At 46.2% G+C, this 20,254-nt stretch overlaps 1 protein-coding gene across 7 annotated transcripts in view; it reads left to right on the forward strand.

Annotated features, from left to right (window-relative positions):
• WDFY4 (WDFY family member 4) overlaps nucleotides 1–20,254 on the forward strand; it is a 267,801-nt gene that overhangs the window by 21,007 nt on the left and 226,540 nt on the right. For all 7 annotated transcript variants that reach the window (XM_042241016.2, XM_042241015.2, XM_042241018.2 and 4 more), the window contains exons 2-5: nucleotides 5,924–6,174; nucleotides 15,231–15,345; nucleotides 16,223–16,335; nucleotides 18,360–18,494. In XM_042241016.2, the coding sequence (XP_042096950.1) occupies nucleotides 5,941–6,174; nucleotides 15,231–15,345; nucleotides 16,223–16,335; nucleotides 18,360–18,494 (597 nt within the window). In that variant the 5' untranslated portion in view covers nucleotides 5,924–5,940. The remainder of the gene's footprint in view (nucleotides 1–5,923; nucleotides 6,175–15,230; nucleotides 15,346–16,222; nucleotides 16,336–18,359; nucleotides 18,495–20,254) is intronic.

Consider the following 20,254-nt stretch of genomic DNA (forward strand, 5'->3'; position numbering starts at 1 on the left):
AGCTGTGACATTGCCAGATGGCAGGAAGATTACATGAAGGGATGCAGGTAAATCCTGTACCGAGAAGGCTCTGATAAATGCCGTGCTAGAGCTCTGACTCCATTCCCTCTGAGGGGCCCTATTATTATCCCATTTCACAAATGAAGACACTGAGCCTGGGACAGGTTTCACTTGGTCTAAGCCCATGAGGTTCAAAATGGAGCAGCCTGGCTCCAGAGTTTGTGCTGGTGCCTGCATCTGTTTACAGAGGAAAGAAGACGCTCCTGATAACAAAGTGGATTAGAATGGTTTCTTCTTGCTGTGCTTCATACGGCCTTGACAGGCTACTCCCCAGTTCCTTCCCTTTACAAACAAAACTGAAGCAGACCTACAGGACAGGAGAGAAGGCCACAACTTGATATTTGAGTCAGATAACTTCTCCACATGATTCCCAGATCCCGTTTTGTTAGAAATTCTTGTTTTTTTGAAAATCTCAGTCTTTTCAAGGGAACGCTTTCGTAAACGTGGCTTCTTAACTTCAGAGGGGATCTGAGGGGCTCTGATATTTCCCCTGGGTGTCCAGCTTTGTTCCCCAGGATCACATTTTCACAGCTTGAAACTCACTGTTTCTTCTCACCTGCTTATCCTAGAAATGTGGTGGGTCAGCAGGGCCTCTGATACCTTTTAGTGAATGAATCATTTAGCAGCACCTGCAGATGTAGCCCCAAGATGACTTTTATGTGATACAGTCAAGCCTAGATCGACTGTAGCCTCGTCCTGTGTACTGTGATGTCTGTGCTGGACTTAGGCTGGTTTTGTTGATGATGAGAATGTCTGTTTGATTGAGATATAATGGCTTTCAGAGTCTGGGGGAAATCCAAGTAGAAAAAGGACTTATTAGCAGCGAGGTCTGGGCTGTGTACAGAGAGGTTGGCTGCCACCAGCATGCAGGTTCATCTGCTCATTTGTTCATATAGTAACATTTTATGAGCTTCTACTTCATGCCAACCCCTGATGAAGGCTGGAGAAGGAAATGGCAACCCGCTCCAGTATTCTTGCCTGGAGAACCCCAGGGACAGAGGAGCCTGACGGGCTGCTGTCCATGGGGTCGCACAGTCAGACACAACTGAAGCGACTTAGCATGCATGCATGCTTTGGAGAAGGAAATGGCAACCCACTCCAGTATTCTTGCCTGGAGAACCCCAGGGACAGAGGAGCCTGGTGGGCTGCTGTCCTCGGGATCGCACAGAGTCGGGCACATCTGAAGCAACTCAGCAGCAGCAGCAGCAGCAGCAGCTGATGAAGGTGCAGCGGTCTCCTTTCGCCAAGCTGACATTTAGTGGATATGCAGCTCTTGGGGGTAATTCATGCCAGGGGAACAGTTGGGATTCCCCTACAGGGAGCTTTTGAAATGAGAACATGTGGCATCTATCTGACACCAGAAAACCACCACAAGGAGCCTGAAAGGACACTGAATAGCAAGCAGACAAAAACACATTTAACAAAATACATAGTGAGATACAACAGAGAGATACAGCGATTCACAGTGTTTAAAGGTTATACCCCATTTATGCCTATTAAAAAATACTGGTTATATTCCCCATGTTGTGCAACTTATCCTTATAGCTTGCTGCTGCTGCTACGTTGCTTCAGTTGCGTCCGACTCTCTGCGACCCCATGGACTGTAGCCCATCAGGCTCCTCTGTCCATGGGATTCTCCAGGCAAGAATAGTGGAGTGGGCTGCCATGCCCTCCTCCAGGGGATCTTCCCGACCCAGGGATCAAACCCACGTTTCTTATGTCTCCTGCGTTGGCAGGTGGGTTCTTTACCACTAGCTCTGCCAAGGAAGGCCCATCTTTACAGCTTATTTTATACCTAATACTTTATGCTTCTTTTTCTCCTACCACAATCTTGTCTTGCTTTCTTCCACTCCCTGCTGGTAGCCTCAGCTTTTATTTTTTAGATTCTACCTATAAGTGATACCATACAGGATTTGTCTTTCTCTGTATGCCTTTCTTCACTTAGTGTAATGCCTTCCAGGTTCATCCATGTTGACGTAAATGCCAAATGCTCGTTCTTTCTTATGGCTGAGTCGTATAGCTGTACATAGTACCGCATCTTCTTTATCCATGGACCTGTTGATAGATACTTAGGTTGCTCCCGTATCTTGGCAACTGTAAATGATACTGCTATGAACGTTGGGTTGCATCTATCTTTTCAAATTATTGTTTCGTTTTTTGATGTATTCTCAGCAGTGGAATTTCTGGCTTATAAGGTAGTTCTATTTTCAGGGTTTTGGGAAACCTCCACACTGTTTTCCATGGAGGTTACACCTACTTACTTTTCTATTAACAGTCTACAAGGGTTTACTTGTCTCTAAACCTTGTCAATATTTGCTGTTTGTGTTCATTTTGGTGATAGCCATCCCGACAGGTGTGAGGTGGTAGTTTATTGTGGATTTGATTTGCATTTCCATGATGATTAGCGATGGTGAGCCTCTTCTCATGTGCCTGTTGGATGCCATTTAATCAGCTTTTAAACTAAATCAGCAAGAATTGAAAAAAAAAAAAAAAGGTAACTAAGGAAGTGTCAAATCCGGCACGTGATTGGTAGGAAGACTGTACATTGATGAGGTGTTTTGGGAAAAGCTGTTTGGAAATATGTGTCAAGAGCCTAAAAATTTTACCTGTCTTTAAATCCAGCTATTTCCTTTTAGGAATGTAACTATTTCCTTTTAGGAATGTAAACTGTTATTTAACCATGAATAGATGAAAAGGCTTAGACATCAGTGTTATCATCACAGTGTTGCTTACAGCGGTGAATAATTAGAAATGACTTACATGCCTACATGTAGGGGATCAGTTTAATGAAGGATCAGCACGGTTCTCCAGGCACTACACACCATTAAAAATGAAGATGTAGGGGATTTTTAACAACATAGGAAGTAGTCATGATAATTTTTTGTGACATAAAAAAGTCATGAACTAATTTATGAGGAAATGGATTGAGAGAAGATATTAGCTATTTTTAAAGGCAACACAAGATCTATTTTTAGAATATACTGTCTCAAAGCAACAAGAAAAAGATAGGCAAAGACAAATAAGCAAAGGTTTTGAATGGTCATTTTCAGAAGAGGAAATCTGAAAGACGGTGAGTCATATAAAGAGATGCTCAGACTCATTGGTGAGAGAGATGCAGATTAGCATGCGGGGTCACTTTACTTCAATCTGATCAGCAAATATTAGAAAGCAGGGTGATGTCCAGCAGGGGTGTGGAGGAGATGGCAGAGGAGCCTTTGGAGGTGGGGGAGTGTGGCTCGGCACCAGCTTTCTGGAGGCATCTTAGTTGACCGTACTTGGTTGACTCAAGAGACATACATTCTTGACTCAGCACCCCTGCCTAGGTGTATGTACCCAGAGCCAGTCACATGCAGCCCCGTGAGGGGAGCCTGGTGGGAATGTCCAGGACAGGATGGAGGCAGGACAAGAAGTCTCAGGCAATCGACCCATCCACTGTGGAGTGAACAAGTCGAACAGTCACATGATGCCCAGTGTGTAACATGGAGCAACAGTTAGAGGAAACGAGGTTGACAAATACAGAGCCACATGCTTAGGTCTGAAGTCATAATGTTGAGTGAGAAAGTAAGTTGAGGAAAGATGCAAAAAGGCATTGGGGGAAATTAGAATGATGCCCTCAGAAATCGTGCCGTGTTTTATAAGGACCCATGCTGTCATGCAGGTGGGCTGGGTGGGGTGGAGTAGACGGGAATGGGGGATGAAGAGTCTAGGGAAAAGTGAATAAACAATCAGCGCCAGAGAGGAACCTGGGCCTGGTCAGGAGGGAGACGGTGCTGAGACTGAGAAACGTGAGGCAGCTGCCACCTGCCCCTGAGGTGCTGAGTGCTTGGGATCTCAGTCCCGTCCATCTCTCTGCGACCCCGCGGACTAGAGCCCACCAGGTTCCTCTGTCCATGGGATTTCCCAGGTAAGATTACTGGAGCGGGTTGCCATTTCCTCCTCCAGGGGATCTTCCTGACCCAGTGATTTAACCCTCATCTCCTGTGTCTCCTGCTTGGCCGGCGGTTTCTATACCACTTAGCCACCTGGGAAGCTCTGCAACTGAGGGTCAAGCCCCAAATGGAAATAAATAAACCCCAATGAGGTCCCAGCCAACCAACCAATGAAAGCAAAAGTACAAATGAAAAGTTTGGGTGGGAGGGGGGTTCATGTTTGGGAAGGCATGTACACCCATGGTGGATTCATGTCAATGTATGGCAAAACCAATACAGTATTGTAAAGTAAAATAAAGTAAAAATAAAAATTAAAAAAAAAGGAAGAAAAAAAAAGTTTGTTTCAATGATATTATTAAACAATATATTTGTAAGAAAAGCTTCAGTATCAATGGTCAACTTTCTGGATGTTTGCTTGATATTCTTCCTGATATTTTTTTTCCTTCCCAATTTTTGATGCTGAATGTACATGACTTTTATATAAGAAAATGACTTCTGCAAATGAAGTGTGAGAGTATGTTTGATAGAAGAAGAGCAGGGGCTCAAGAAGCTTTGTACCTAAAAGGTGAGAACATTTCAGAAAAGGATGGCTCATTCGGCCATGCGATCTTTAGTTAGCGGGAATTCTAGGCTGCAAGGATTCTGTGTTTGGGCTCAGAATAAAGCACGATGAGCCTCCTCAGCTTCTTAGCCCAGAGAAGAACGCTGTGGACCCACCTCTGTGTCCATCTGTCTGGTTGCCATCCCTCGCTTGGTGGCTGTCAGTTGCTGGCTGGATTCCAGGATGGGCACCTATGTGCCCATCATGGTGCCATCATGGTTGGGAAGGGCGTCTTGCAGGGAACCTTGGCACTCTGGTCTCTGCTCGGAGTTTCCTACACTCCTGACAGACAAACAACAGACAAGCTTCTATTGTGCTGGGGGCCTGTCCTTCCCCAGCAGCAGAGTCTGGCAATCGAACAGTCACAGGCACAAATAGCAGCACTTTCTCAGGGCTACTGACCTGGTGAATAGGCCTTTGGCCAGTTTTATGGGCTTCCCAGTGGCCCTAGTGGTAAAGAATCTGCCTGCCAATGCAGGAGACACAAGAGACACGGGTTCAACTCCTTGGTTGGGAAGATCCCTTGGAGGAGGGCATGGCAACCCCTGCCAGCATTCTTGCCTGGAAAATCCCATGGACAGAAGAGTCTGGAGGACGACAGTCCACGGGCATGCAGAGAGTCAAAAAGGACTGAGTGACTGGGCATGCACACACGGCCTATATTCCTGTCCTCAGGCCTGCTGACCCCGGCTTCCCAGCTTGTAAACATCGGCTTTGTGTGTACTAACAGAGAGGTTCTTTAAAGTTAACTTGGGGAGTTCAAGAGTCATTTTGAGGGTAAAGTTCTCTAAAAGTATTGAGTGTGAAGCTAATAATGCTGAGAATGCAGAACTTGCACCCTTTTAGTCTCACGTGATGGAGTTAAAATAGAAGATATGGAATTACATGCCTCTGCAAATATCGAGGGACATTTACATGCTTTTTCTATTTACTCAGCATTCTTAAAGAGGAGTAGTGTCAGATAATAAAAAAAAATAAGTTTGGTATTAAAGGTTTACATTTCAGCTGGATGTCTCATTGCCTGGGTGCCTTTTGGATCATCAGTTTCCTTACTTAAGCAGAGAAAATAAGAATGCCCATGTCTCTTGTGAGGGAGTCTGTGTAAACAGCCCAGGATGGTGCAGGGCAAATGTTAGACTGTCAGTATGAGCCACATCTAGGTTGGAACCTCTTTCTTCAGAAGTGTTCCTTATTTTAGTCAGTTTCAGATTCTTAGAGGAACCATCTGCTATAGGAACTGGGCTAAATGAGGATGATATTTCGTTCCACAATCAGCTTCATCAGAAAGTGTTGTGATGGGACTGTTCAGTTTTCTCTTTTGTTCTTAATTCAGATTTGCTTTGCTGAGGCATGGAGGCGAAAGATGTCTCGGAGACTGAAGACAGAGCTGAGGATCCAGGTTCCAAAACTAAAGGCCAGCCTGATGCTGCACAGCCTGATTTCCCACCAGGAGGGCAGACCCCCGGCCCCACTGCCCTCTGGGAGACGCTAGAAAGGAAGTTTCTGGAATACCAGCAGTTGGCTCCCAGGAGCTCGGCTGAACAACAGAAGAGCCTGTTGAATCTTCTCCCACTGTTCCTAAAGGTTGGTATTCTAATTTTTGAAACTGTAAAAAGATGATATAGCACTCTGGGGACCTTTCTGGGATGATTGGAAGCTGGAGTCGGTGGTTTTAATATCATCACGAGTGGTCTCTGATTGGTTGCTTAGAGGAGAGTGTTGTGCTATTTAATAAAGATAGCAACACAGCTTATATCCAGGGTGAGGATGGACTTGGAAAGGATGGACAGTTGGCTCTTGAGTATTACTGTCTCTTTAGTTAAAAAAGGACATTGTTCAACAGTGATATTGTTCAATCCCTGCTTAGGAGCCAGAGGAGAAACCTGCTCCTTTGGAAGCCAAGAAAGGAATCCGTGTCCTGACATGTGAGTGGCAGGGTGGCTGGAGACTCAATACCAGGGCCTGGGAGAGTCAGAACCTAAGCTGCGTCAATCACACAAACTGAGATGTGATCAGTGGGGAGCAGCAGAGCAGTATTCCCTTCCTTGGCTGCAGACACACAGGAAAAGCCCAGCCTGTCCACTGGGTTGGCACTCTGGCTGGTGGCAGCTGAGAACAGTTTGGGTACAAGGAATTTTCTTTATTGTCTTGGAATAAAGTTCCTGCTAGTGAGGTCTGCCTTGGAGTTGAGTGTGTTAAAGTCTAATTGTAGAGTTAAACAAGCATCTTTTTTGAAGATTTAGTTTTTGCTTGACCATTGATTTTGGGATATTATTGCAAAATCCAGTACTTACATTCAAAGTATGGAGCATATGAGATACTTTCACATTTGAAAATAGACCTGGATATCCAGGTGGAGGCTTTGGTAGATTTTTATTGGGAAATCCCTTTGCTAATATGTTTCCTCTAACCTATTAACCAGAAATACTTAATGATTTCCAAAGATGACTCAGAATTTTCTTGGGATCATATTTATAGGATGCACTGAATACTTAGGCATGCCTTTCTGTAAAAAATTGCCAAGTAACTTACTGTCTATGAATTCATAATTTTCCCCATGTTTTGGACGAGTATGTTCCATATATCCCATTTCGCAGATTGGATAACTGGTGCATAGGGAACATACTGGAAAAGAGCAACTAGATAAAGAGAGGCCACTTAGGTTTCTCATTCCTAGCCCTTCCTGTTTTGATGACTCCAACTTCTGGGAGGCAATTTTACCCAGTTCTCAGATCAACTTTGCCTTAAAAAGGAAAAATGTGAGAATCGCTGCCCCTCACCCACCAAGTCGCTGGGAAAGCGTATGCGTTCGGCCATAGCTCTGTATCATTCCCACCCCTCTGAGCAGCCCTAGTTCTGATGAAAGGCTCTGCACCTGAGAGCCAGGGCTTCATACCTCTTTGCCTCTCTCCAGATTGTTGATTTGAGAATTCATTCTTTTGTTGTACAAATATTTGGGCTTCCCTAGTAGCCCAGATGGTAAAGAATCTGCCTGCAATGCAGGAGACCCAGGTTTGATCCCTGAGTTGGGAAGACCCCCTGGAGAAGGGAATGGCTATCCACTCTAATATTCTTGCTTGGAGAATTCCATGGACAGAGGAGCTATTTATTGAGTTCCTATAATCTCTTTTGGGCCTGGTGCTATGAAAGTAAGGAAGACCAATAGAGGTTTTACCTGTAACTGTCCAGAACAGAGGATACTGAGTAGGACCTAAAATGGTTTATTTGGCTTCTAGGAATTAAAAATGAATTCAGTTCAGTCACTCAGTCATGTCCAACTCTTTATGACCCCATGGACTGCAGCATGCCAAGCTTTCCTATCCATCACCAATCCCCAGAGCTTGCTCAAACTCATGTCCATCGAGTCAGTGATGCCATCCAACCATCTCGTCCTCTGTCGTCCCCTTCTCCTCCTGCCTTTAATCTTTCCCAGCATCAGGGGCTTTTCCAAGGAGTCAGTTCTTCACTTCAGGTGGCCAAAGTCTTGTAGTTTCAGCTTCAGCTTCAGTCCTTCCAATGAATAGTCAGGACTGATTTCCTTTAGGATTGACTGGTTTAATCTCCTTGCAGTCCAAGGGACTCTCAAAATTGAATTCATTCAAAAATGAATTGGTGCCATTTCTTCAAAGTGGAAAGTTTTCATGTGAGACTCAGATTTCAACTTCCTCTGAAAATATTTGTAGCTCCAATAGTGATAATTGGATGGAGACGGTTGGGGCACCTCGTTAAACAGAAAATGGTCTTGGCCTCTTAGTTTACCCTAGTCCCTCACTCTCTAATACACCCAAGCCACATCACTGATCTGTGCTACCTGACCCTATATACACACTGACCTCATGGATAGCAAGTGGTCACTATTAACCTAACATCAGTATTGGTTCCTGTTTCCCAAACCCTTTCCTAATTACAGGAAGAACGATGGCCCTGTTGTTGAATACATGGGATTTGGAGTCAAACAGCAGGGCTCCAGACCCAGCTCCACTGCTGATTAGCTGAGCATCCTTGAGCAAGCTACTAAATTTTACTGAGACTTCGTTTCCTCATCTGTAGAGTGGAATCAGTGCCACTTTGCTGGGATACCATGAGAGGAGATCAGATGAGGATTGTGAAGCCCATGGAACGTAGACATGGTGCCCATTCCCTTTCCACCAGTCTCCCGGAAACTGACTACACGTGTGCGGCTTGAAATCCCATTAGTTACCATGATCCCCAAAACTGCTGACAAAATCTGCTATGTTTTGGGTCTCTCGAGCCCACCTCTGATGAGCTCTGTAGAGGCAGACTGTCACCAGCTTTTTCTTTCTTTCTTTTTGTTATCATTTTCTTAAAATCTATATTCTTTTAAGGCCCATATGTCTACAAACCTGCTGTTCCTATTAAATTCTGACCAATAAAATCCTGCCAGAACTATAGCTCTCAAACTTCTTAATTAAGAACTGGTAGCAGAAAGGCACATGGGGAAGGTGGGAAGTTGGTGTTTTTTTGGGGGGAGGGGTTGTAGTGCAGATAAAATCTGAGCTGTAGATGAAGCCTGAGTATGGCCATTGGATTACAATGTATCAAGCTTGTAAAAACTCTCTTCTGAATTGTATATCCATAAAACAGAGTTCTTTAAGTTTGTTTGCAAAGAACCCTCTTAGCAAGTGGGTTGCTAAGTGGCAAGTGGCCAGTCAAGACTTTCCTATGTCTCCTTGAGTTCAGAAAGACTGCCACTCCTTGCACTTGTGTTGTTTAGGGAGGTGACTCCAGAATGGTGCAGACAAGGAGGTGGTTTTATTGGATCACGCAGGAAGCAGCACAGAGCCGGTGACTTCCCAGGGTGCAGAGTGGTGCTGGCAGGAAGGATTCAATGGACCATTGAAGAGCCTTGGGCTTTGGTCTTTCTGAAACCTTCCTATCACAAGCTCTTAGAGCAAGAGAAGGCCTTCCTCTGACAAATATGGGCAGGTCCTGTTGGCCTTCCGTTGACTTTGCTTTAGGGAAAAGGCAACCATTCGTATCCTCTCATTGCATATAGATATTGGGCAATAATAGATGGAGAAACTAGAGTCACAGGTGTAGTTGTTGAAGACTGTCCTTAGAATATGTACTTAGAGAGAAAGCAGGCAGCTAGACGATGGGGAATCCTTGGCAATTAGTGTAAAATTCCTCCCTGTCTGGGACAGACAATCTCAGGGGTGGGATGACATGGGGGAAAAGGCAACTCTGTGCATTTGGTAGATTAGGGATACTGATAATAGGTTCACACTGCTCCCTTCAAGAGGTGACATCTGTGTCCCCTCCCCTGGAACCTAGATGGGTTTGTGATGGCTTGACTAATTGAATAGGGCAAAAATGACATTTCTGGGCTCAGGTCTCAAGAGAATTGTAGCTTCTCCCTGTCACTTGGAATACTTGCTCTTAGACCCCAGCTGCCATGCTGTGAGGAAGCCCAGGCAGCCCTGAGTAAAAGCGCATGTGGAGAGAACCGAAGCTCCTGACATTGCGGCTGCGCTGCTGCTGATAGCCAGCACAGTTTTCCAGCCATGTGAGTGTGCTGTCTCGGATCTCTTAGCCCTTGTTCACCACCCCAGCTGAGGGAAGCAGAGAAAAGCTGTTCCTGCTGAGCTCTGCCTGAACTGGAGGTCCATGAGAAAAATAAATGATTGCTGTTATTTTAAGCCACTCAATTTGGGCTTGTTTGTTATACAGCAATAGATAATCAGAACAGTGGGTAACACAAGCAGGAATCCATTTATTTCCTAGTGCTGGGGGATTGGAATTAAAACTAAGTCAGTTGTATTTGTGTGTGTGTGTGTGTGTGTGTGTGTGTGTGTGTGTAGGTACTCTTAGGCTAACTGCTCAGCCAGTGGTACACAGTTTATACTGTTGGATGTAGTCAATTATTCTTATATAAACCCAGCATGGAGTCAACTGACTATGGAAGAGAGAGAAGTAACATTAAATATAATAACAAGGGTGACCAAGAGTTATTTCCGAGTGTGGCATCCAGAGGGGAGGGTGAGGATAAATACGCCTTCTTGTTCATCTCTGGCCCTAATCCACTTCAGAGTGGGGCCTGCCACATGGTTTATTCCCTTCTCAGGGAACACTATTTTTGTTATGTTAATGAACTTTTGATGCATCACTTTTTTTTCTGGTTACAAAGGAGAGAATTAGCAGGGGAAACTCATGTAAAGTCTCTGAAATGTTTTGAGTTTGCTTAAAGGCCAAATCATCAAACTTTGCAGCAATGAAGAGATAGCAATGTGGCAGTCACGCTTGAAAACTAACCAGGTTCTCTGTCTTTCAAAGCCAAGGTTTTCTCCCATTTCCTCTAGAGCTGCTGTCATTCCTTATGCTCTGGAGACCAGAGCATCACTTTCTTCTTCTTTTTTCCATGGGAGGGGACAGCCGCAAGACATGATGGTGCAGCGCAGAGAATGTAAGTGAATAAAAATTTTTTAAAATATTGAGCAATATTCTCCCAGCATGCAAATCCCAATTTGGGGAAAAAATTAGTTCCTTTTGAAAGTTGCCTTAACTCTTCGGGGTCTCCATGGTACCATTCAGTAAATGATTGCCTCTGTGCATTAAATAGCACCCCAATGGCCCGAAAGAGTTCATGGGGCCTCCAGAAGTAGCCATCATGGTCCCAGGAAGGAGTGTGAGCCTTGGGAGAATCTGGCTGAGTGTACAATTACTGTTCAGCTCACAGTGGCCCAATTAGCTTTATTGTAGAGTGCCTCCTGGAGTCCCACTGCTCAAAGACAATCTCAATGCCTCTGAGTCAACTGCCTGCAAATCAGCCTTTTGAGGGTTTGCCAGCGCTGGGAGGAGGCACAGACATTTGTTAGGAAGATATCATAGAGTTCTTAGTCCTGGGGAAGGAAATAATGGTACCACTGAAATTCCCAGCCAGGAGGACTGACGTTTCTCTCCAGAGATGAACTTTTCCAGGTGATAGCTGGTTTCCAGGCAGTAGCCATACATTTCATAGACAGGCACATGCTATCTTGGTATGTGTGAGATAATTCAGCTCTTCACTCTGCTGCTTAACTGGTTATCTCAGGTTACCATCTGGTTCTGACTCAGTTTCTGTAAAGTGGGAATAATAATAATATCAATCCCAAAGGTATGTTACATGGATTAGTGAAAACGATGCATGTCAGTGCTTGTCACAGCATTTGGCACAAACCCAGCAACACATTTGGCCATTATTCTGCATAATGTGGGTCCCATCATCATACATTCACGTATCAATTATTTGTTGGAGGTCTCCTATGTAAAATAGTGCTTGAAATTCACCTAGTTGTTTTTGTAGTTTTAGCAAAGTTCTGATATGCTGTTTATTTGCTTTATTTTATTTACAAAGGAAAGGTGTGACTGTGTTCATTTATAGGGCTGAACATTTTTCAACCATTTCAGATACAAAGTTTTGTTCAAATCAAAATAAATAGCCAGGTACTCACCACTCATATGGGCTTCCCAGGTGGTGCTAGTGGTGAAGAACCTGCTTGTCAAGACAGGAGAAGTAACATGCAGGTTTGATCCCTGGGTCAGGAAAATCTCCTGAAGGTGGGCATGGCAACCCACTTCAGTATTCTTGCCTGGAGAATCCCATGGACAGAGGAGCCTGAAGGGCTATAGTCCACCGGGTCACAAAGAGTCAGACAGGACTGAAGCAACTTAGCATGCACGCATGCACCAGCCATATAAAAGAAACACAGCATTTCGGATAAACTAAAGCCACCTGTGTGTAAATTCAAGAACTTACTCCCCTCCTGCTCACTCCCAACGGTAACTCCCAACCTGCTGAATTAACATGCCCTGTGCGAAATGATAGATAAAGAGACAGCAAGTTGTAAAAGTATATTATGGTATCATTCTAAGATACCTATAAAACTGCGTGTAAATTATACAATAATATGGGTGTATTTTTATAACCATAAGTAATAATATCATGTAATTTATGTATAGTCTCACAAGTTTTTGTAGACTCAAACTGTAATATCCTTTCACAATTTGCTTTCTCCACAACATTCTATTTCTGGGATTATCTGTACTGACACAGCTCTGTTTCTTTTTTCTTTTTCAGTGCTATGTGATAGCCTTGTATAAATTTGTCACAAATCATTCATTATCCTACTGATGGACATTAAATTTTTCCAAATCAAAAATAGCATTGGGTAGCTATTTCTTGTTCATATCATCTGCGCACACACGCCAGCATGTTTAGGGATATGCTTAGAGACGTCTCTCTAGCGCTGGAATTGCTGGGTGGTTGGACATGTGCCCCCTTAGCTTTATTTAATCATGTTAGATGCTTCTTCAAAGAGGTTCTTTCAAGTAACTCTCCAGCATAGGGTAGGGGGGTTTCATGGTTCCTCACTTTCCCTACATTTGGGATTGTCAGATTTTTCATTTCTGCTAACCAGAAAAGTATAAAATATAATCTTGCAGTTATAGTTTTTACTTCCCTGATTATTAGTAATTTTCTATTTATCTTTCAATAAGTTGTTTGTTGCTTCATTTGCCTGTTTTTAAAAAATCAGCCTTTTAAAAAATTAATTTATAGGGGTCTAAATACCAGCCTTCTGTCAGTTACATGCATTACAAATATTTCCTCCCAATCTGCAGTCTGCGTCCTTGTTTTGTATGTAGTGCCTTTTTATATCAAGAAGAGTTTTAAAGGTTTTTACTTTTAAACAAACATAGTATCTGTTGCAAGGAAACACACTGAGAATGATTTCCCTTTAGCAATTTTGTGTCTTTCTTACCCTTTCTAGAAGAAGGATCTCAGCTTTAAAAAATATTGGTCAGGCCTTTGGGAAGGAATATAATTTCACATGGCTGGTGAGTGGGAGCGGTGGACGACAGTCTAGCAAATTGCATTTCATAGTGGCCGCTAATTGCCAGGAATGCACACAACAGCTTACCTCCCTGGTGGGAACCTGGGGTCAGGAATTGCCAGGAACTCAAGTTTGGGGCCAAGGATAGTCACTCTGCTCTGTACTCAGCCTGTGATGACACGGGAGAACAAAGGGAAAGGAAACATGCAAAGCAGACCTGGGAACAGGATTACTATGGAAACTGGAGGAAATTCTGGAGCGAGCCTGGCATCCCAGGCAGAATTGTAAGCCTTCTATTAAATAGTATTTTAAACAATAATCAGAGAAAGTCTGAGGAGAAAGAACACCATACATTGACATGAATCCACCACGGTGGTACATGTGTTCCCAAACATGAACCCCCCTCCCACCTCCCTCCCCATATATGTCAATGTATGGCAAAACCAATACAGTATTGTAAAGTAAAATAAAGTAAACATAAAAATTAAAATAATAATAATAATAAAAAGAAGAAGAAGACCAGATTGGATAGAGATGAAAGGGACAGATAAGAGAGGATTTAAAGGAAATTAAAAGAAATGGGAGACTAAAAACAATGACAGCAACAAGTTGGACTGGGAAAGGATTTCCTAAGCTTGGAACTAAATCCAGAAAGTAACAGAGTGGACTGAGAAATTTCATTTCATAGGAATTTCAGATTTCTGTGCAGTTTACCAAGCAATACCACATTTAAAGATGAAATGACAGATTCCGAAAAATTGAGATAATGTTATAGACCGAAGGTTAATGATTTTTGTACATAAAAAGATTTTTAAAATAAATAAGAAAATAATGAAAAACCCAACAGAATAATAGGCTAAAAGTAAGAACAGACAATTCAAAAGGCATTAAAAGTGTTCATCCACTCTAGTTACCCAAAGATTGCAACTGAAATGAGATATTTTTTCTTCTGTAAGTTTTCTTATTTAGGATGAAACAGCACCATAGTGCTCGATGTTGGTGTGGGTGGAGAGAAATCAGCCCTTTTCCAGGGAGCCCTTGGAGGCTAATCTGGTAAACTTTTTCTGGAGAGTGAGTTAGTAGTTAGTAATAGGTACCAAATCGCTTAAAAAAAGGGAAGAAAACACTCTTTTAATTGGATAGTATCACTGGCTCAATGGACATGAGTTTGAACAAGTTCCAGGAGATAGGGAACAACAGGGAAGCCTGGTGTGTTGCGGCCCATGGGTTTGCACGAAAGGGTCAAGGCCCAAGGGTCAGACACGACTGAGCGACTGAATAGCAATTGAAAATCCCACTTTTTAAAATCTACAATTCTATCTTTCAGAATTTATCTGAAAGAAATACTTGCACTACCAAACTAAAATATTTGCATGAGGTTTGACAGGAGTGTAAGGGGAGAATCAGGGAGACCCAGCAGGTGATGGTGAGGAAGGGGAGGGAGGAGGGACCTAGAGAGTCCCTCTTGGAATTTCCTACAGAGAAGGTGAGTGCTCGGTGCGGCCATTCCCTGAGACAAGAAACATTGGGTTTGGGGGGAAGGCAGCGGGTTCAGTAAAGCGTGTTTGGTGTTTCAGGAGTGTGAGTTCAGGGGAGATGTCCAGAGTCAAAGCTGGGCGTGTTTGGATCTCAGTATGAGTTGAAGAATTCCTAGGTACTAGTGTAGAGAGACAGCAGGAGCTGGAGGGTGGGTGATTTAGCGGCTTTCTGTGAACCCGAGAAAGCGACTTAGGCTGGCAGGGCGGTGATTCTGATGCCTGGCTTTGTAGCTTTGACATCACTGAGTGAATCCTGCATGTTGCGCTTCAGGCCTGGGAACACTCCGTGGGGATCATCTGCTTTCCCAGTCTTCAAAGGCTGGCTGAAGATGTTTCCAACCAGTTTGCCCAAGAAATACAGAAGGCGCTTGTGGGAAAGCCTGCAGGTAAGAGAAGAGCTGTCCTGGAGAACTTCATGGAGCGCAAAGCAGCTCTGCGGGCCCCTCCCAGGCCTCTGGCTAAGCCCCTCTCTGCTTTCTAGGGGAGTTAGAGTAGAGCCTTTGAACATGTACAGCAGGCCAGGTTCTGACCTTGAGGACCCTGGAGAACAAAAGAAAAGGCCAGAAGAGGGAAGAGAAGGGGAACTTGGGAAAATTTGCTGCTCTTGGGAGGGGCACACAGATGCACACACTCACACCACTGACCCTACCCTATATGTGTGTGATATATATACACAGACACATACACACACACACGCTGCCCCCCCCCAACACACACACACACACACACACACACACACACACACACACACACACATACAACCAAAGCCAAGCAGATTTCCTGCTACAGGTCTCCTGACTCACATGCTTCCCTTCATGGAGGTGGACCCCCAGAGCCTGGGCTATGAGGCTGAGAGCAGAAGGAGATTCCAGGGGAAAGGAATAGCTTGAGCATGGTGTAGATGGAGGAATCCCTGCGACAGAAGGGGCTGTGTGACATAGGAAGCGGGGAGAAGACACTGGATTATGGCAAGTCCAATTGCTGAGGAGCGTGTTCTTATTATTTAGCAATAGGGAGTCACTGATGGTTGTTGAACAGGGACGATGGCATAATAAAAGCTGCCCTCCAAGGAGATTAATGATGACAGAGTGTGAAATGTTTGGTATAGATACAGGCATCACTGCCGGGCGTGCAAGAGGTGGACTTGCCGTGAGGGAGCTGAGGCAAACCTTAGGGAGAGAGGGGCCCGAGTGGGAGGAGCCGGGTGACCTGGCCACTGCACTGCCCTGCTGGTGACCTTTCTCTCCTCTCCACTGTTGCCAGAGCAAGCACGGGTAGCAGCTGGGAAGCTGCTGCAATGGAAGGGAGACGCGGACGTGGATCAGGATGGTTACCTACTCCTGAAGTCGATGTACGTGCTCACGGGGACAGATTCCGTAAGTTCCAGGCCCCACTGGCCCCACCTCCCTGGCTGGGCACTTCTCACCAATGTCCCAGCACAGGGCAGTGGAATTTCTCAAGGGTGCTTTCTTTCCACGAAACTGACTGATTGCTTTTCCTCCTCTGCGCCACTTGGATAAAGAACAGGGGCTTCAGAGTCTGAAATCCTGCCTATTCACATCCTGCCTTTTCACCTCGTGTGCTGCCTTGAACAAATGATTTGATTTCTTTGCATCTCTGTTGTGCTGTTACTTTTAAAATTAGAGATAAGAATGCTTCTGCTCTAGGCTTAGTGTGAGGATCAGTGATGGGTGAGGTGTGCAGACTCTATTTCCTGTGTGTCAGGGCAGGGCTGGGTGCATGCCGTGCTCTGTACAGTTAATCCTCCCAGGACCCCAGGAGTCAGATTACAGCGAGGCTGCACTGGGGACAGCGATCAGGTTTGCCTATGGTGTGCAGCCTCTCTGACTTGATGCTTTGAGCCACTGCTGTTTACTGCCTCCTGCTGAACTCAGACTAAAGGAGCCAGGCCTGCGGGCACCTGCCCAGAGCCGCACCGGAGATGAAAACGGCTGCTATTCCTTCTTACCATCCAGGCCCCGTCCTGGCTGTGTTCATCCCGCCGTGGGAGTGCTCTGCCGATGACTGGTGGCCTCTCAGGCAGAAGCAGCCCCCAGAAGCTGTGGCCATCAGCATAAATGACCCAAAGTCCTGTGCAGGGCAGGTCCAGAGGCTCCTCTGTCTAGTGAGAGCGCCCACTGTGAGTGTCCTGGTGCCCAGACTAGGAACAGCAGGGAACCAGGCTGGAGTGGTGGCTGCCCTCTGGCTAATGGTGAACACGGGCATCTGACGGGCATTTGGAGATAGCACCAGGAAGCGGGAGAGGAGCACGGCAAACAGTTGCTCACCAGCGGGAGGACCACCCACCTGACATTTCCTCTCTGTGAACCGCCTGGACCACCATCTGGGACAGTGACCTGGAGCACAAGGTGGGGGCTCGTCACCCCCTGAGGAAGGCCTATTTTCAGCGTGAGCAGTATAAGTTAACCTAAAGCCTTGCTTTCTGCTGGGAGGAGTCTGCCTCCAAAGCAGCGAGAGAGTAAGCAGTTGGCTTTCTGGGGAGATGGTGCAGTTCAGAGCACAGGAAGAGACACCCTGAGTGCGGCCACGCACTCATGTGCCCAGTACAGGGGGCAGACCCTCCCTGCAGTGAAAACCCTTGGGCAGCAGCAGCCTGGAGCTGGCCCAGACTGTACATTCTTCCTTTCCCTTTCCTAACGTACCCACCGTGTCTGTGAGCTTAGCCCATGGGGTGGGATATTGCGTACTTTATATTAGCCACACACGTGCTCTCTCACGCTCATGTATGTGCGCACGTGTGCAGAGGTTGCAGTGCGGTAATAGTGGCGGAGCTGCAGGCAGAGCCCGCGGAGAGAGGCCGTGTGGCGCTGCACACTCGGGCTGATCCCTCTGTTCTGACTCCTTGTCTCCTCTCTGTCTGGCAGCCCTGGGGCTGTTGAGGTGTGTGGCTCTCTGGGTTATTGGTCCTCACCTATAGGGCTGTTTGGGTCAAGCTGAGGTCTTGGATCTGAGCAAGGGGATGGAAAGGGCCCTGATCGTGTCCTTAATTCAGATGCTTGAACTTGTTCTCTGCCACCTCTTCCTGACTGAGTTTCCAGTTTCCTCATCAGGAGGAAACCTGTCAAAATCAGCGGTGTGATTGCCAGGAATGCCCTTGATTTCTGCTCCGCAGCAGCCCTCCCCCTTCCTTCCTGTCATCTCTCTATCATGTAAAAGATATGTCTACCTAGCACGTAATACACGCTTTATGTAAACTTAATCTTCACAGCTGTCCCACTGGCCCTAAAATTGTCTCCATTCCTAATTGAGAATGTGTCGCCCAGAGAGAGGAAGTGGCTTCCCCAAGTTCGGGGCTGAAAGAAGCGAGCTGGATGGCCTCTCCTGTCTGGGTCCGGAGCTGCGCTCTGCAGCCCTGGCCACGTCTGAACTTCCCTTGCAGGAGACGCTGGGCAGAGTCGCTGAGTCTGGGCTCCTAGCCCTGCTCCTCCAGTGCCTCTACCTGTTCTTTGTCTTTCCTCTGGAAAAGGATGAGCTTCCTGAGAGTGATGTTCAAGTTCAGAGGATGTTTGTGCAGGTGAGTGGGGGGAGGGCTGGACTTCCTGGGCCAAGACCAAGCTTCTTCTTGGTCCTCCAACCTGCTTCTCCAACCTCCTCTGGTCTCTCTCTTCCCCTAGCTCTGAGCCTCCTCTGTTCTCCTGGAGGGCCCAGCTCACCCCTTCACCCCTAGGCTCTGCAAATGCTGCGGAATCCCGTGCATTTGGAAGACAGAGTTTCTCTCCACCTCCTTGTATCTCTGTGTTGCCCTTGTTCTCTTTCAGAACACTGTGCTTCTCTTCCCCCTCTGCTTGGCTGCACCAACTTCTTGTCCTCCAGTCTGTGGTCTAGGGTCCTGCCCACCTTCCTGGGCACCTGGAACCTCCTGTCTCTGGCCCCTGCACCTCTGAGAACAAACTCGCTAAGCTCCCCTTGTGTAACTCTGTAAGTACTTGCTATGTACCAGCCTTGTGCCATAAGCTTACACCCATCACCTCCCTGAGTCCTGTCTTTCATCACAGGATGTGCGTGGTATTGTCATCTTTATTCAACATGATCTAAAGTACGGTGAGTAAACACGGGTCCAGAGTCCAAGTGTGGCTCAGTGGCAAAGAATCCACCTGCCAAGCAGGAGACGTGGGTTCAGGAAGATCCCCTGGAGGAAGCAATGGGAGTTTACTGCAGTATTCTTGCCCGGGAAATCCCATGGACAGAGGAGCCTGGCAGGCTATGGTCCGTGGGGTCACAAGACAGTGGGACGTGACTTAGCAACTCAACAACAATAAGGGTCATAGAGGAGGCGGATGGGGGCAGGGATTGGAACCTGGGAATCTGGCTTCTGAGGCTGCGTTTACCCACTCTGTGGGGCCACCTCCATCTCTCCTCTCAGACGCCATCTCAGGCCACTATCCCCTGTGGTGTGCTCATGTTATGACCTGTCTTTCCTATCTTCTCCGACTGGCAGAGGCTTTTCACGCAACTTCTCACCTCTCTCCCCTTTACTGACGAGTTCTGCTTTCTCAGCTGCTGGCGTGCTGTGTTCTCCAGAAAACTCCTCCGGCCTCTCCAGCGGAGGCGGGGTACTGTCTGTCTGCCTTCTCTTTGTATCACACGGAGCAGGTACACAGGACCATTTGGGAACTGCCCGTGCAGCTGGCCCCTGAACGTGCACGTTCACAGCCGCGCCCACTTTAGACCAATGCTCAAGCCAGAATCCTCATTACCAGTGGGCATCTCATGAGTTCTGCCGGATTCCACTTATGCCGGGTGTCCCCTAAGCTTCGCTTGTTAGAAATGTAGGCCTCATTTGCCCACATATAAGTCATATCTTCAGTGGTGGTCAGGACACAGGACTGGGTACGTAAACAAGTCTTCACTGTGTGGTCTCCACGTGCTCTGCAGGCAATTAATGCAGCCCTGTCTTCAGCTGTCCTCTCTACGTACGGACAGAATGTGAGCCACAGCGATACCACCTCAAGGCTTTTCAGAGCTTCCTTCTTTCACTCCGCAAAACTGTACAGAGCTCCTCTTGGGTGCATCTCTGTACTAGACCCGCACCCTCTCGTAGGGGCGACAGAGAGATGGAGAAGCCGACTGGGGAGACCAATTGCATGAATAGAGGAGCAGGGTCCAGTTCTTTAAATGCTCTCATGGAAAACTGAGAGATGTGCTGGGAAATGAGAGCCAGGGGACCTGACTTATGGTTGAGCATAAACGGAGACACTTCGGAGGAAATGGCATTGAACCAGGGAGCTGAAGGTTGGGATGGAGATGTGAAGGGGGAGGAGACAGGAGAGGAGA

This window comes from Ovis aries, chromosome 25 (genome assembly GCF_016772045.2).
Source record: "Ovis aries strain OAR_USU_Benz2616 breed Rambouillet chromosome 25, ARS-UI_Ramb_v3.0, whole genome shotgun sequence".
NCBI classification, from domain to species: Eukaryota; Metazoa; Chordata; class Mammalia; order Artiodactyla; family Bovidae; genus Ovis; species Ovis aries.